General features: G+C 38.8%; 1 protein-coding gene across 1 annotated transcript in view; it reads left to right on the plus strand.

Moving 5' to 3' along the window:
• Positions 1-687: 687 nt before the first annotated feature.
• The window catches only part of DARS1 (aspartyl-tRNA synthetase 1), a 36670-nt gene continuing 18827 nt past the window's right edge, over positions 688-18530 (plus strand). Inside the window, exons 1-4 of the mRNA XM_005519604.3 lie at positions 688-846; positions 1845-1902; positions 6591-6683; positions 11616-11718. Of these exons, the coding sequence (XP_005519661.1) occupies positions 775-846; positions 1845-1902; positions 6591-6683; positions 11616-11718 (326 nt within the window). The 5' untranslated portion in view covers positions 688-774. The remainder of the gene's footprint in view (positions 847-1844; positions 1903-6590; positions 6684-11615; positions 11719-18530) is intronic.

Genomic DNA, 18530 nt, shown 5'->3' on the forward strand with positions numbered 1-18530 from the left:
TATATGCATATAAGTATCTTCAAGGCGAGTGCCAAGAGAATGGTGCCAGACTCTTCTCAGTGGTGCCCAGCAGTAGGAAAAGCACTGGCCATGAACTAAAAACCAAAGTTTCACCTCAACACAAGGAAGAACTTTATGTTGAGTATGGCAGAACTCTCTAACAGCTGCCCAGGGAGGGTGTGGAGTCTCCCTTTCTGGAGACATCCCAAATTCACCTGGACACGTTCCAGGTAACCCTGCATTGGCGGAGGAGGGGGTTGAACTGACTGAATGATATCCAGAGGTCCCTTTCAACCCTAACAATTCTGTGATTCTTTGATGTTACCTCTGGCCACAAAGTGATGGACTGTGGAGCGGGGCGAGCGAGAACCAAACCCACCCTGCCTTAGCCCTGCCCAGCCCATCACAGCTTCGCAGCGTTCTCCTCAGCATCATCAGCGCGGGGCCGGAGGGGCCGAGACTCGCCAGAATGGCGGTGGTTCTCTGAAGATACAGCTCCTGAGGGGAGCACAGACCACCCGACAGCGCCCCGACCCCGCATCAGGGCGGCAAAGTGGCACCGCCCTCAGCCCGCCCTGAGGGCACCGCGGGGGAGCGTGCGGTGCGGGAGGCGGGCAGCGCGTGCCCGTGGTAACTCTCGCGATATGCTCGGCCCCCGCAGGGAGGGGCAGATGCAGGCATAGCGCTCTCGCGAGAGCCCGGCGCGCGGAAGCGGCGTGGCGTGCGTGGGCCTGTGTCGTGAGGGACCGTGAGGGTCGCGCCGGCCGCTGCAGGATGCCGAGCGCCGCCGGCCGCGGGCAGGGCCAGGACCGCCGCTCGGAGAACGAGGACTCGTCGGCGGCTGATGTGGGTCTCCGCAGGGAACGTGGCGGGCGCGCTGTTGAGGCTCCCCGGGGTGGAGGGGCTGGGCCCAGGCGGGGTTTGGCCGAGGCCGGGGGCACAGCTGCCCTTGGCTTTACCCTGCCTGTCCCCCCACTCCCCCTTCGCCGGGCCCAGCCTCTGGTTCCCTGAAGAGCTCTACTCCCCCCAGAAACACCTGGGCTGTTCCTCCACAACAGGAGGTTTCTGCAGGGGCTCCTGCTGGCCTTCTGTTTCTGACTTGCACGTGAGGATCACAGAGCAGTGCTGACAAGTTGTAGGCCGGTGTTTCTTCGAGAAGAAAAACGTACTAACAATGAGCATGAGTTCATTTTGTTATAAAGTAATTTCTGCTTATTCTTGCATCAGCAATAAGGAATTCAAGTATTGGTGGCTTCCCTAAAGCTACAGATATGCCACAATTCATCAAAAGCAGCCAAGCAAAGACCCTCCCCAAATAAAGTATTTAGTAGGAACTTTGGTTCATGTACTGAATCGAGTAAAATAAATAAACGAAGGGATTTTATTTGAAAATCAATGGACTTAGTTGGAAAAGCAGAACTGTGATATTTTGGTGAAAATGCTGCCTTCCTCTGTGCCTTACCTGTCAGATTTTGTTAAGTCAAGCTCCACCGGGCTGTGACAATTACATGTGATCTGCTGGATTTCTCAGTGTACCTGAATATGGGAAGGAAATATTTATCTACTTAGGTAGGAGTCAAGTATTTTTTGAGGAGTAGGCCCTTTGTATAATCACACTAACTTTCTGCTAAGTAATGATCCTCATGCATGGTTGCTGTTGCTGGAATTATTTTTGTGTTCCAGGGCACAATTGTCTTCTCTCTCTTTTGTATCTGAGTCCAAAATGCATTTTTTCTTTAATATTATAGCTAATTATTTTGTGTTCCCTCAGTTAACTCTGTGATGATGTTGTTCAGGTTTTTTGTATGTTCTTCTTTGATATGTGTTTCTCACCTCCATTCTAGGATTATGCTAAGGAAAGATATGGAGTGTCATCAATGATACAATCCCAAGAAAAACCAGGTCAGTTGAAAAATAAAAAAAGGTTTTGCAAGAAAGGGGGTGGGAAAGAAGGAAAAAAGAAGTTATCTACCAAATATCTTCAGTACTTCCTTGAGAAATCATTTACCAAACTTTTTCATTCAAATCCCACTGCCTTTTTCTCCCTTTATTGGGGTATATTTGGCACTTGTGAGACACTTGCATTTAGAGTGCCATGTCCAGTTTTGGTCTCTGCAGTGCAAGGAAGGCATTAACATTTTGGAGCCAGTCCAATGGAAAGCTACCATGTTGCTCAGGGGACTGGAGCACAGCATCTGGGAGAGCTGGGCTTGTTCAGCTTGGGGAAGAGGAAGCTGTGGGATGATCTTACGGTTTAAATCTACTTAATGGGAAGGTGTAGGAAGGATAAGGCCAGGCTTTGAAGGTGTGTAGTAGTTGGACTGGAGGTCATTGACACAGATTGAAACAGGAAATTGAGATGGGAGAGAAGAAAAAAAAATTATGAGTGTGGTTGAATATTACAGCTCAGTTCTGGATTGAGAGGAATCTTGTCAGTCTTTTCCCTTGCCTGGACCATGCCTTACACAATTTGTCAGTTTTGTGTCTGTCCACCACTGCTGACTTCTTTTTTTTTAACTATTAAATTACTGTTATTTATAATGTACTGAGTCCTGGGATGTCAGGTTTTTTCTGTTTTTGCAGTAAGTTCTGCTATGACTTATTGCAGCAGTGCTCTCTCTCTTGAGTATGATCCATCTGCCTATGCAGCCTTCCATTTCCTGTATATGGGCACCAAATTCATTAATATTGGATATTAATATTGATGGTTTTATCAGTTATACCACTCTGAATTCAGGAAATCCTGATTTTCTCCTGATGAGGAATTAGGATTCAGAAAAACTTAGAGGCTAGAGAACAATCTCCCAAGGCAATATCCCAACAAATACTAGTCTTTCTATTAAATTCAGTGCATGGAATGGTAATGAGGGAAAGTAACAGACTGGCTTCTTGTAACTTCTTCATAGTAAAATGTAAAACAGCAACATCATCTGTGATGAGGTGATATTTTTTTCTCCTTTGAGCGTTTGTTTTGGTTGATCCCCCTTTAGGAAGGGAAATGCAGATGGTAGAGAAGAGAAGCAGTCACAAGAGCACTCATAGGTTGAAAACAGCTGGAGGGGAGCTTTACATCAAGAATGTAACAGGACAAGAGAATCAGCAGAGACTGAATTAGCAGTCATTGTTGAATAAAATACATTCTAGCTGCCAGAGAGAGGGAGCTGGAGTTGAAATCACGTTGGAAGCAGCTCAGCACTGTTTCCTCTCCGATTCAAGCTAACAACTGTATGGAGGACCTGAGCTGGCAGATTGAGATGGCAGATCCAAGTCCTGCTTTCATGGAGAGATGCCAACTGTCTCATATTCAAAAGAAACACTCAAAAGTACTGGAGAAAAAAATATGTTGAGAGGGAAAATGGTGAAAGCTACAGGAAATTATATGAAAAAGGCTGAGTGTCATATTTAGTTGTGTCATCCCCTTGACCTTTCTCTTTAAAGTTAAAAAAACTTCTCAGTGTATGGATAATGTTGAGTGAATTTTCCATTTGGCTTCAAATGCAATCTACAGCTCTCTTGCTGTTCTGTAATTTTAGAAAGTGATTATCCAGAACACCAAAATTGTGTAGCAATAAAGAACAAAATGTCTATAACAAAAGCTGAAGATCGGCCTAGTCCTTGAGACTAAGGCACTTTTATTTACAGACTCAATAGTTCCTGCCAGGGAGGGCTCTTGCCAAAGGGTTCACAGGAGGGTGAAATACTATTTGTCGCCAGTAGCTCCCCAAAATGTTCTACTTGCTTTGGGTGTCTTGGAGGAGCTGCTGCTTGGGACAGGGAGTGGTGGATAATCACAGATAGGCGTGTTCCCATCCATCTGAAGTGTATTCATTTTGTTTCTGAAGTCTGTGTGAACTCTCTGAGGTCTGCCTGCCATTTCTAAATCAGAGTAGCCAACGGTGGTACGAGGTGTGCAGCCCACACAGCATCTGGTGAGCGGAGCCCTGGCTGGCAGCTCAGAGAGAGCTGCAGCAGTGGTGCTGTTCTGCTTTCTCAAGTTTCTGCACTGTCCTGGGGTCACTGGCTGGACAGGGTACTCACACAGCTTACAATGATCAGAACAAGTTACTCTTCCTTTGCAAGAAGTAAGCTTATTGTCCTTTTGCCATGCTGACAGATTCTTGTTCCTCTGCAGGCAAATTAAAACTTTTCTTAGGTTCACAGCTTTGTTTCTCCACCCTGCTCTGTTGAGCTCACACACACCTGTGCCTTCTTTCTTGGTCCACTTAAATCCTCCGCTTATGTTGGCTGCCCTGGCTATCTGATGTGCTCGCCTCCCGTCATGTCAGGTCTAAGTCCTTCCTGCCTGCTTGAGGCTATGATTGCTAGTACAACTCCATTTTTGGCCATTCCTTTTTTTCTCCCTTCAGATCCTTTATCTCATATCCCCTCTCTGGAAGCTCCTTTCATCTAATATTGCTTTTGATTTTCAGGCTTTTATGTCAAACTCGCCTTCTGTTTTTTAAATTTTTCCAGTACTTTGAAGATGCTGGCACTACACAGAGACAGCAGAAATACTGATCATAGTTTTCTAAATTCCACGATACAGGATAAATTATCTTAGTAAACAGGTTGATGTGACAGGAAGGGAATGAGGTCTTGAGGTGAAAAAGTGTTGTTTCATGTATGCCACACAGCTTTTTGGACTTTTATCCTCTCCTCCCATGTTTAGAAGAGGTTGGTGTTCTGAGAGAAAAATAATAGTATGTTAAGAAGAAGAGACTGGGCTATACATTAAGGTAAAAAAGAACTAGATTTGGGAAGTGTCAGAGGAGGGAAGCAAAGTGGCATAGTTGCTACAACTAGCTCATTGCAGTGGAGCACAGTGACAGGAACAGAGGCAATGGGCACAATGAACATCAGGAAATGTTTTTTTTTCCTCTGGGGGTGACCATATTGATACAGGATTGCCCAGGAAGAGTGTCCCTTCTTGGAAATACTAAAAAAAAGTCAGAACATGATCCTGTACAGCTGGCTCTATGCCACCCTGCTTGTGCATGGCATTGTGTGGGATTACTCCCAGAGACTCCTCCCAGCCTCAGCCATTCTGTGACTATGTGATCTGCTGTTGGAAGAAAGGGCTTTATGGTGTCACCTTAGAGATACTTTTTATTGTTTTTGTTTATTTTGTTAAATTTTGTATATTTGTTAAAGTAATTTAGAGGTAATTTTAACAGTCTGAATATCAAGCTCTGAAAGTTGTGGATTGTTATGGTTGCTTGTTTCCTGTAGTACTACACAAAGTTTGAGTATCAGAAATTAATGATAATGGAAAATGATAACATCTTTATTCCCATTTCTCTCTTCCCCAGCACAACAACACACACACGTTCACACATACACACTTTATGAATGTATTTGAGTCAATTTCCTGTCACATTTCCCTGTGCACTTCAGTCTATTCTGGATTTGATACTTGTCTGTGAAGAAAGAAATTGCCCTGAAAGATAATAAAACTTTTCAATCCCCTAAAATCCCCAGTGCAGAATAATAGGCTTGCAGGGCAAGCTGTGACTGGTATTCGGAGGCAGAAGGAAGGAGTCCAGAACAGCAGATGGTAATCTGGAGTGGGCAAAAGTTGGTTTTTTTTTTTTGTTTTTTTTTTTTCCAGTACTTAAGAAAAGTTCTGTCAGGAAAAGTCTACAGTGGAAGTGTCTTAGCAAATTTAATGTTATTTTGAAATGAGGGAGAAGTTTGTGAGGAAAGAATCATGCAAGGAATAGCAGCATGCACCTAGCATATTGTTAGTTCATAATGGTTGTATACAATTTTTAAAGTCCTGATTTACTTAAAAATATTTTCCATGATAACTTTTTTTCCCTATGCCATTCAAAATCTGTCCTTTCCAAGCCATGCATTTCTGCTATTATTTAGCTTTGCAGCTACATTGGATTTGAAGGGTACTTCTGATCTAGTCTTGGCTCTGACAGTGATAGTAGTGCTTGATCAGGTTGTCAAAGAGATTCTCCTGAAAGGAATGTTACCCATTTTACTCAGTAATACTTTTGTTGCTCCAAAATGCTGTTATTTTAATAAAAATAAATACTTTAAAATTTATAATGCACGTTTATTTGTGGTTTCTTTCCTTTCTTTACTTTAAATAATAGTTTTTTTACAGTTTTATTCATCCTACTTACGTAAGGTAGATAGAGAGAGTAGTCATGTCACCTCTGAGCCTTTGTTTTGCTGGGTTCTACACAGCAGCTTTGATCCTGCACAGTGCAGCAGGGCATCCCTTAGGCAGCAGAAATGCATATAGTGTGCAGGTAGTACAGTCCTATCAAAACCAGTGTAGTCATGCTGGGTTCTGCCATCCATTAATTACAGTGAGTCTTGCTGTTGGTAAAGTGCAGTTTGACCCTGCTGTGTAACTCAAAATTAAGCTTGAACAATTTAAAGCTGCTGGATCAAGTACAAGTCACTAAGAAAGGAAATGGGATCTTGGATGTTTTCAGTAAGTCAGTTACCCTGTTGATACAAAAAATAATGTTTTGGATTTATTACCAATTTTCTCAATAGCAATGATAGAAAGTGTGTTTGGAGTTTAAAGAGAAAAACTGTGTTAAAATGTGTGTTTTTTTTCTGTAATTCAGATAGAGTTTTGGTTCGTATAAAAGACTTGACGGTGGAGAAGGCTGATGAAGAGGTTTGGGTTCGTGGCAGAATTCACACCAGCAGAGCTAAAGGTGAGAGGCCTCCAGGGTTTTTGGTTTTATTTCCTCATGTCATTTGTACAGCCTTAATGTTTATTTTGGTTTCATGACCTGTTGCTTACTTGCATTCAAGAAAACTTTGTCACCTGGTTACTCAGGGTTGCCTCAGTGTTTCTTTGACTGGTTCTTTTCTTTTCCCCAAAAGGGAAGAGGAGATTTTGGTTTTAGCTATGTGGAAATCAGTTACTCTAGTAAAAGTGAATTTTTGTTTCACTGTATTGCTAAATAATATATGGACACTTGTTAATAATACTAATTAAAAAATGTTATCATTCTCCTTAAGGTGTCAACAGTTGTGAGATAAAACACTTCTAAGCTCCTACAGTAAAACATACTCATAAATGTATCTGTTGTCAGACAGGTCATATTTCTACTGCTACACATGTATATTTTCACCACACCTTTTCTTTGACAGGAAACAAAAATCTGTTAAAATTTCACAAATCTTACTTTCGATTACTGGTATCTTATTATATCAATTTGAACTTCAAATAAGAAGCATCATCTTTCTTTAGCAAGACAAAAGGGAAAGCCTTTTGTAGGTTCTCAGCAGTGAGGGCTGTCACACTTGGCTGTCTGACAGCCATATTTCTTCCCTGGAATCAGAAGTTCCCTCTGGAGGCCAGGTTGCCATATGCAAATTTCAATAGGCTTTGGCCTTTGCAGTTGACATCAGATGCTGACAACTGTTGTACTGGTTTCAGTTGTGTTTGGCAGCTCTAGAGATATAAATAACTTGTCTTTCCAAGAATTGAAAAAAAAAAAGAAGCGCATAATGAAATTGTCTTCACAAACGAAACTTAACAGTAGTCTTAAAATTGGGAATAATGCAAATTAGGGGTGAGAATCCAGTACACAATATCATCAGAGATAGCAGATTAATTTCTCTTTTTGAGAATTCATTTCCTTAAAACATGTCCCTCTTAATGAGTGTCTGTGCTGCAGTCGATTAAAATAAGGAACTGCATTAAAATATATACATATGATGCACATATTAATTTGTAGTAGAATCATTAAACTTAAGGAATCCTCTGTGATTTCCTCTGTAATTTTTGTAATGGAAATCTCTCAGTTAATTAAGAAATTGTCAGTTCCAAAAGCTGTGAAACCCTTGGTGATTACATCATGAAGTTGTTCAGACAGAAGACACTCCCTCTGATTTAAATGTTACTGTTGTTACGATCTGTACATAAATTAGAGTATCCTTATGCCTTTTATTTTTGCAATTATAAGAAGAGTTCAAGCTATTAAAGGCATTTGGGATATTAGAAGCAGGTATCTATGCAGACCTTGAAAGCAGTGTGAAATTCTGTAGTTGTCGATTGCTCTCTGTAGTACATTGATGTGTGAGATCTTGTATGATATATACAAGATTTCCGTCAAACACAGTAAGATGTCTAACAAGTCAATATGAACTTAAGAGAAACTGTTGTAGTCCTTCACTTTGACCTCAGGAAAGACTTTTGTTTTTGATGAAACAATAGTGCTTATTTTTAAAACTCTTTAACACAACCTGAAGAATGAAGGAAAAAGGAGTTGATCATGAGCATGAATGATCTGAATGTATTGATGATGTGTCTTGTTCCCTCTGACAACACAGAACAACTCTGACATTCAGGGAGTGCTGCTAGGGAATGTCATATGCTTGTTTACTTAAACTTTGGGGAAAGAATCTTACAAGAAGAGCAAATGTTTAAGAATAAAAAGTAATATTAGCCTTTCCCACACACAACATGGCACTATTCCTACCATGTGGAAAGGAAAGCCTTGCAGGAAACAGGAAAATCTTTCACAAAAACAAGCTTTAGTTTTTCTCAGAAACTTGAATTTGACACCTAAATAACCAACATAGCCTTTATTTAACCCTGTCTGTTCTGAACAATAAGCCAAAAAAAAATTAATGGGAACAACTGCAGATTCCAGCTGTCTCCCATAACAAGTCACTCATGGAGTCTGATGGAAATTAACTGAAGGATGTGTAAAGAATGGGGTGTTGGGAATTTCTGTGGGTTGTACTAAAATAGAAGAGCACAGGGCCCTGTGCTTTGTATCATAGATTGAATAAATGTTATTTCTGGCCTTATTTTAAAGCCAGCCTAATCTGCTGATCACGTTTATCATCAAAAAGCCCTTGGGAAATTGGTCTGGGTTTGGCCAGACATTTGGGGCTTGTGCAGCATGTTAGACCTGAACTAGATTTTGGGTTTTGATTCCAAAGGTCTATGAAACATCTGAGAATAAGAATTCCACCAAGCGCAATGTAAATATTGAGCCAAATTTTATAATAAACCATGTAAGGTCTTCTTCTGGTTGGCAAACGTATTTAATTTATACAACCAACATTTTTTACTCTTTATACAGGTTACGTCCTTACATCCGTTTCTTTCATAAGGTCTTTTGTGACCTGTTACTTTTATCCAACACAGACTGTGGATTACTGGATGGTTTATATGCTTATTTTTGATGGAATTCTCTTATTTGTTCAGAGCCTGAACATTCTATGCATTTTACTGTTTTTGACCAAATTTCTTTTGAAATTTATAGTCTTCTAGGAATTCTTGTGGGACATGGTATTGTTTTTTTAATAGGAACTTAGAGTAGTTTACTGTTGAATATGAGCAAATTTGGTGCAATACTTTTCAGCTAAACACTTAAGTTTTGAAACACAGGGAGAAGATCCCATTGTCCAAATTTTTTCTCACTTAAATCATTCCTTTTTCCCATCTCCTGATCTGGAAAGGCTTCTAAGCCTGAGCTAGATTTGACTGTGGCTGGTCTTTTCTATACTTCATTTTGAGTGCCTTCAGATCTCTCAGGAAAAGTTCTCTTCCCTCGTTAATCTTTGTGATTAGGATATTTTAACCAGCCCTGTGAGTGAGGTCCGTTTGGTCACTTATCTTCTGTGTGATTAGCAATTGTTGCATTCTTTGAAACATCCTCTTCCTTCATGAAAACAGCTACTGTTAGTCATGGCAAAGACGTTTGAGTCCTTTTATAATGTAGATATTCATGAGGCTTCCAGTGTTTGGGATTAAGTACAACGGCCAGATTTTTGGATGAGGATCTGAGCAAGCTGGTCTTGGTGCAGATATCTCTGCCCATCACAGGGCATTGCACTGGATGGCCCTTAAAGGTCTCTTCCAACCCAAACTATTCTGTGATAGCAGGTCCTTTCATTATTGTCCTGTGTTATAGCTGAGTTACAGTAGCTGTCTTCAGCCGAGCATTTTTTGTTTGAACATCACTGCTGAAACTTAGATCATATTTTGCTAAATTGTTTGTAACTAAAATCATGGAGATGAATACTATCTCCTAGGAAATATTGTATCCAACCACACTGTAAGAAACACTGAGATGTCAAAGATGTGAGATAGGACTCCCTTATCTAAAGAAATACAGCATATCCTGTCCTGTGGAAAAATTGTACTTTCTTTATTGACTTGCTGGATCTGAAACACAGCCTGTATTTTTCTAATTTAAATCTGTTATTTAATGTTTGCCTGCAAGAAATACATGCATCTGTGCCATATTGGATATTGCTATCTCTGGAATACAGAAGTAGTTGTACTCTGTTTTTCGAAAATACTTAATCTCGTTACATTGTTGTCGTAGGACAAGATTTGTTATTTCCAACAATTATAATTAGTATTTAATAATATTTTGTACTAATTTTGTATGTTTGCTTTTATTTCCATGAGACAGTGTGTCAAGGGTTCTGCATTTATTTTCTGATACTCTTGAATTTTCTGTAGCTATGTGTCAGGAGTGGTAATCTGCATAATCACAAATGAAAACTGCAACTGGCTTTTTAGTGTCAGTTTTCAAGTTAGGTTTGTGTTGGTTTATTGGTTTAGAACTTAAGTCAACAACAGTGGGGAAGTAGCTGTCTGTAACAAAACTTCTGTCTTCTTCCTATTCTCATAATTTCAATGGAAATGTTACAACGTTCTGAGTCAGAATCTGGGGTTAAAGTCATACTGGTGCCTTTATCAGATACTGGTACACCAGTGAAACGGTTGTTGTTAGTTTCTCTCTGGGAAGAAGCATTAAAAATCACCACATTTCCTTAAAAGTAATTTAAGGAATAAATGATTATTAGAGATGTGAGAAGTATGAAACGATTGTAACTCAGCTAAACAGATTAGAAAGAGCTTTGTTGACTTGGAAATACCCATTTTAAAAGTCAACAAAATGCATTATGTTCTTTGTACATTATTATAATTCCTATTAACTTCTTTTTCCCTAAGCTGTTCATGAATAAATTGCTCTTACAGGAATTTTTATTTGGGTCTTTTAGGTTCTTGTCATTCACTAGAATCAATACTCCTTTTGTTCCCCTTCATTCTGAATGTGTGGTGTATTGTAGAATGAACATTGTTGGTTTAGTCCTTGTGGTGCAAAATCAAGCCTAATTCAGAGCAGCTTTGTAAAGTGAACTCTACAGCTTTGATTTGAGCAGATGAGAAAAAACTTCTTTAAAAATAGTTTATAGACTTGAAGTAGCTGTGAGCAAAGAAACAAGGAAAAGTCTGTTCTATTTCTTGCAGTTGAGGAAAGTTACTTTAAAAGTTACGATTTATTGTTTTTCTTTTGTCTAAATATTCTTTATCTTGGAAAGCTTACTGTTATTTTTAGAAAATGCCCATTCACATGTTTATAGATGTAAGCACAATATTTAATTTATCTCAGTGTTTGTGTGTCTGTGTGTGTGTGTGTGTGTGTACATATACAGCTGAGGAATTTGAAGCAGCTTTTTTTGGAGGGGGGGCAGCAATGAGTGTGAGAGAGAGACGCACACTCTTAAAAGCTCAGTTTATATTTAAGTAGTAAAGAATTTTTTCTCATTCATGAAGACCTCAAGTAACTTGTCCTTAATACACCTGTGTTGTTTCTCTTTGTATTCAGGGAAGCAGTGTTTCTTAGTCCTGCGTCAGCAGCAGTTTAATATCCAGGCTCTTGTGGCTGTGGGACAGCATGCAAGCAAGCAGATGGTAAAGTTTGCTGCCAAGTAAGTAAGCAATTATATCCTGTTGTCAGAGTAAACAATGGTGGGAACCAGGACTCCCAAGGGTTGGGACCATTTTCACACATTAACATCAATGCTTCGTTTGTTTTAAAATGTAGTTATTTAAATTGTCAGCTCTCTATTGCGTTGAATACATTATACTGACAAAAGATAAAATAGAGAGCAGGCTTGAAATTCATTCTGAACTGCTGAAGCAGCACTCTCTCGCCATAGACAACCTACATTTTCTTCCAAGCTGGCTAACAAAAAGTCTGGCAAGCTGAGCTTAGTGGGCTACTTCATTTGGTGTGTGGTGGTGCTGTGTGTCTGCACATGTTGAGCATTTTTCTTCTACCAGGCGTGCAGTCTAGTAATACATTTTGTACTCAGACCTGATGTGAAGAAGTCCCATGTTGCAAGTGGCTTACTGAGTTGTAATTAAAAGTAGCTTCTGTGCACTGGGTTAGTCATATCTACACCTTATTTTTGGCACTAAAATTTTAATTAAAAAAAAATTTGGCAGGGATAATAGACTTGCCATTTAAAAAATTGTTCGTTGCAGCAATTTGAATTCAGTTATTTGGTTTGTTTTGTTTCTAAAGATAAAAAATTACCTTTCCCTTCTGTTCGCATCAAGACTGTGCTTTCAGGTTGTCCTGTAGTGAAAATGTTTGTGTGACAAATATGCTTTATAGTAGAGCTTTAATCATGTCTATCTACTTGTTCACAAATAGAAATGTGGATCAGTTCTGTGCAGTTTATTTGGTGCAGAATGCATTTAACATGTGGCACTTGAGTTGCTTCTGTGTAGTTCTTGGCACTACTCTCATGCCTAGGAAGGGAGCCCTCACTAATTAGTTGCAAAAGTGCTACAGCCTTCAACCTTCAATATGTCAGGGAAGGGAAGGATTCATTATAGTAGAGACTTCCAGAAGCCAAGTTAAGAAGGTTGGGATAATGCTTCTGCTGATGGGGTTCAAGGCAACAGGAAAACAGAACCAGCAGTGTTTGTTTGGCGGTGCTCAGTGCTGGCAGTGCCAGTGTGAAACATGCTGTTCACAGGTGTTTGTGAGCCAAAGTGAAGTGTTCTGTTTCTTCATGAAATGATTTGTTCACTCCAGCTCTTGGAATCTCCAAAAAGAATGAAGTGTATAATGTACTTGTTCCCTAATTCATCTCCCTTGAAACTCCCAACTGTCTGCCTGTACTGCCTTGAGAAACTTGTGCTACAGAACAGTGAAACAACCCTTAGAGTTGTGATGCACTCTCTCCTATTCTCCAGTTTTCTCCAATATATCTCTTTTTCAATTTTCTTCTTGGTTCTTCCCTCCACAGCTGAATTTCTTACATTTCATGATTGGTAGATCTTTGTGGAGATCATGAGAGGGAAGCTGGTCCTTATGCTATTTTTCTATATGCTGTCTGCTGCTTAGAAACCTTCTGTGATAGTTTTTTGTGATTCACCAATCTTTTACTCAGTCAGTTTTCTGCCAGATAAGTGATTTAAATCAGGTCATGGAGGTCCAGAGCTAACAAGGAATGTAAATGGTGGAAGAGGGTATCTGGAAACAGTAGAGGGTAAAGCTCCTTTCTCTTCTGGCAGCAGTGAGCTGTTTAGATCAGGCAGAATCTCATCCTTCGGTTCTTCCCAACTCCCTGTTGTCTTCCCTCTTGATGAGACAGACTTGAACTCCTCAGAGCAGCCAGACTGATGATGCTTACTTATACTATGTTTTGACTTTTCCTTCTGATCCTTTTTTGGGATAGCATTTTCTAGCTGAATCCTGGTACTTCAGCCTCACTTACTTTGTAGCATTCATGTTTCCCATCCCATTTGTACTTCTGAAATGATTACATTCTCTTCATCACGTTCCCTGAGTGGTGTAGCTCTATTAAAGCTTTCTGGATTTTCTTTTGGGAGTTTGCTTTCGGTTTTTTTAACACCATTAGTGCAGTTATCTCCTCAGGATTCCTTCCCACCAACAAACCTGTTTTATTAATATCCTGCCATGCTCTCACTTTTTCCAGTGTTTCATCTCCTACAATTCTGTCTGCTGTTGCCACTGCAGCTGCCTCTTGTCCTTCAGAGGCTGCTGCTGTTCCCTGCCTGGTGAGTGCACATGGGGTCACTGTGTCAGCAGCACCTGAAGCAGAGCCCCAGTACGTGCCTGTGTTCAGTCACTTCCCTGCTGCCTTTCACCTGCTCTGGAGTGATCCCATTATTTCTAGCAAATGAGGCTGGGCTTAGATGTCTAAAAATAACTATCCTGTTTCCCTGCCTTTTTCAGTGTCTTTTTTTATCATAGACTCACAGGACTGTTAAGGCTGGAAAAGACCTTCAAGATCACCAAGTCCAACCTAGCATCACCATCATGTCTGCATTTCCTACATGTTAAATGAGGAAATACACATTTATTGAAAAAAACATTTAACTCAAATATCTTAAATTTCAATTAAATTTTTAAATGCTTTCACTGATAGTATATAAACTGTATTTTCATTTTGCTATTTTCTCATATTTTCTTACCGTGTCCACAACTTTGTTTAAAGTAGTTTGTAAAATTCTGGATCTTGAATTTTTAATTTTAGTTGATGAAATAATGAGCATTTTTGTACAAAATTTCAGAAATTATAAACAAACCAGTTCCTCTTTTAGATATTGGCACATGGAAACCTAGAACTTTCATAATGTTCTGTGGTCAGCAACATTTATACAATAATTACCACCATTATCATTAGAATGTGAGTTTTTAGTGAAAGATATTTTATAGTGGTTCAACTCAGGTTTACAAAGAAATTTCTGTCAGTTTAACCATGGAAAGTTTCAAGTTGAACTTCCAAGACAAATGTAGCACAGAGTCAGTTGAGGTACTGGATTGGCAGCTGTGGAATTGCTCTTTTGTCTTTTATCAATAAAAAACAATTCAGCCTGGTCCTGCAAGGGATAATGTATAAGAGAAACAGTTAATTGTTTCTTTTACACAGCAGAGATGCCAGTTAGTGTTGTATCTTAGTAATTTATCAACCTGCTTTTTTCCATCAAGCATTGGGTGTGGCTGGTTTTGGTTTTCTTTCTCCTTTTCTATCTCAGAATTGAGCCTTTCCCGCCACCCCACTGCTAGACCCATGTGAGCTGATAGAGCAGCTGGGAGAGGTGGTTAACAGATTCTAATATAGCTGCTCAAAAAATTTGCCCTTGCACAGGAAGTAACTTGATGGCTCTTTGTAGTAGACTAGAGAGTAAAAATGCAGGAAAGAGATTAAAATGGAGGGGGGGGTAAAGTGGTTAAGTTGTATGAAAAAAATTCACAATGCAGATAAATTTATGTAAGTTCTTTAGCTAGATAAATTGATAATACCAGGAAGACTGCTGGATATTGCAGAATGTTTTCTTTATCAATTTCTAGTTTTTATATCAGAAGGCTGGAAGAAAATGTCAAATTGCAGTGAAGTTTGCTGGTGACACAGAAATTGAACTGGTTAATAGGGACTCAGGAGTGTATAGTAACCAGGGCTCATTTAGAATAATCACTTCAGTGCTCTTCAGTGTGAATTTGTACCTTTGTGATTGGTCAGATTTTGTGGGTGTTCAGGATTAAAAAAAGTGCAGAGAGAAATGTGAGATTGTGATAGATAACTGACTTGACAGAAGCCTATGCAGTTCCTTGACTTTTGGAGAAGAGGAATAAAATGTCATTAATATAATATATGCCTGGTTTTAGGCAGTTCTGGAGTATTTTGTCCACTTTTGTTGTCTTTGTGTCTGAATACATGTCAGATTGGAAAAAGTTGAAGGTGAAGTTGCAAGAAGAAATGATATATGATCAGGCAAATCTGCCTTCTGTGAGACTAAGAAAACTCTTCTATCCTGGAGATATTAGTGAGTGATTTAGATCCCAGTCTGGTGGTGCTATGCAAGGTTTTCTGCCATTGGGGGGGTCTTTGCAGTGCAGATACAAAGGTATGACAGGATGCAAGGAACAGAGGATGAAATTAGGGGAATTTAAAAAGGAAATAAAGTGTCGGTTTTTTTGGTGATAATTACTAAAAATGCATTGTGGATTTTTTTACTTAAAATCTTAAGCAGATTGGCTTCTTTTTTCCCCAGAAGATACCCAGGTTCAACCAAGCATTAGAATGTTGGTAAAGGAAACCAATCATTACATTTTTAGAATGAAGAGAATAAGAGGAGTAGGTGTTTTCCTGGCCTTTTTGTATACAATGCCAGGTAATTTCCTTTTGGGGGCTATATTTCTGCAGACAGGATTTTACAGTTGCTCTTGTTGAGTACAAAATGTTTATATTCCTAACTATTTACAAAATGTACTCATTTTTTGAAAGTAAACCACTGCCTTCACTTTCACTGGCATTCAGATAAAGGATCATTGATTTTTATGTATTAAGACAATTATTTAATATTTTTAATTTAATAACATATTAATATAATTTGTGCAGTCTGCTTACAGAAAGAGGTTGAAGAAAAAAGAACAAAATGCCAAAATAAGTGTAGATGGTATAGAAGTAAACATTTTCTATTTAAAGTCTAAAAATAACCAAGTTTCTTCCTATTCTTCAGGCTTTTGACCAAGGAAGTGTTGATTGTGATTCACTTTGGGAGGCCAATATAGGGTTCAGCTTGCAACATGAAGCTGTTGATGAAAGATGTTGTTATAAAGACTGCAAGAATGCAATCCTGTGGTTAAAAGGGAAAGTCTTGGCTAATAGACATGCAGCTAATTAAGAGAGACAAAAGGCATCTAGTGGGCACTTTAAAAATTATAATTTTGATTCTTTTGAACATTACATATAAAATAGTTTCCTATACAGAGAAATTTTTTATTGTTGGACTTCATGAATCTATATACTTAAATAGTTTCTTTTTGGATTAAACAATGTAAAGATGTCATCTGTCTTTTCTTAATGCCTTATGCATCCTACTTTAATTTCTAGTCCCTGGTAATACTAATTACAGATATAAATGTTGTTGTCCTTAAGGGAAATGGTGGTACTTTGGCATGTTTTTCTGCTACTTGTTCACTTTTGTTGGTGTTTTGGGGTTTTTTTGTTACCCAGGGGAATTTTATCGGAAATCACCTAGATGACTTAGTCCTGCTGCTGTGGGAGAATGCTTTGCTGTAGTTACGGGCATTTTATTAAAACATCTTGTTTCTTGTTACAACTTGAACTAAAAATGCCATTTCAGTAACATCCTTGGAATTACCTGTTTGGATCAAAGCAGCGCCTTCCAGGTTTCTGTAGTTTACGTTTGATGCAGTGTTAGGGACTTCAGATACTTCCAGCTCTAGATCTTGCTGAGCATGGTTCAAACAGCACTCAAAACACAAGCTTTTATTTCCATACTGGATTAAATGTTGAGTTGAAATGAGGAAAAGCACATTTTAAAATTATCAAATGAAAGTTTAGAGGAGGTGATGGATGTTCATAAATACAAAGATGGTCACATGCTGTAGGACCCTTCCTAGTGGTTTAGTGTGCCCAGGCAATTACTTGAATAATTGAGTACAGGGACCTACACAATTAGGAGCTCAGTTGAAATACATATTAAAATTATGACAGGTGTAATGACTAAGGAATGCTACAGTTTTAAATATGTTCCAGATCAAGAAACTTGTTTTAATTGCAACTCCAGTGTAGAGATGGAGAGAAAGCTCATTTTATCCTATGTGCTAAGCTTTAAAGTTATGCAAGTTTGCAAAGCAATGTTGCAGGTACAGTTATGTAAAACTCAGTTTCTTCCTGTATTTTTAACATGATACCATTTTGCATGTTGAATTCCTTGCCCGTTCTGATCAGAGCTCTGTACACACTTCACTAACAGCTCTCATCCATAGGATCACAAATCTAACTATGAATCCATTATACAACACATTTATATTTAACTATTCTTTTCTTTTTCACAGCACAGAGAATTTTCTTCAATGAATTTAAAATATGATTTGCTATTATTGGTGAGAAGGCTTTTATTCAGCAGATTAGTAACAGATATTTTCAGTGAAGACACTGCTATTCATATCATTAATGGTGTTTTCTGGACATTTGCCAATATGTTGACATGGAAAAGGAAGTGGGAAAAATGAGAACTGTTTAGGGAAAAAGAGTTCACATAAGAGTAAAACTTTAATTCTTTTAAACATTCATGCATTTGAAAAGCAAAGGGAATTTATAATTACACTTAATACTGGTTCAGCATCATATATTCTTATAGGTGATCATGCTCTCTTGCATCTAAAGTGCTGTATTGCTTCTACAGTCTGTGTAAGGAGTTTCAAACAGAATCATTTGTAATAGAAAGTACTTGGAAGCACTTGGTGTCATTTCAATTATCCTTTCTCATATTTGTTGCCTCTGCTAAACTAGTGGAGATGGAGGCTCACCCATAACTAAATGGATTCTTGTTTAAAGCCTGCTCTCAACCTCTACTGTGTACAAATTTAGTTGTGATTTGAGCAACTGTAGATCTTCTAAAATGTAAATGTACCAGAACATGCTGTTCACGAATTTAATGCAGTACATGGAATTACCTATGGTTAAGCAAGTCAAGCATATGAAGCACCCTTCTGTATTAACTTCAGAGCAGCTAAGTTCTATCACCTGAAAGTATTACCATAAAAAAAAGGGTAATCAGCTAAAATACTCAAATTTGGCTTTTTATTTTTTAATTAATTGGAATTTATTTATAGTGATGCTGTTAGGTTTTGAGAATTTGATGCTTGAATTTTCCACAGTTACTTTAATATCATCAGATTGTTCAAGATTTTTATTCAAAGTAAAAGAAGTGCCAGCCTTGTAAAGTT

The sequence above is a fragment of the Pseudopodoces humilis genome, chromosome 8 (genome assembly GCF_049639895.1).
Source record: "Pseudopodoces humilis isolate 2021_Gansu_Grassland_sample_001 chromosome 8, ASM4963989v1, whole genome shotgun sequence".
In the NCBI taxonomy this organism is placed as follows: domain Eukaryota; kingdom Metazoa; phylum Chordata; class Aves; order Passeriformes; family Paridae; genus Pseudopodoces; species Pseudopodoces humilis.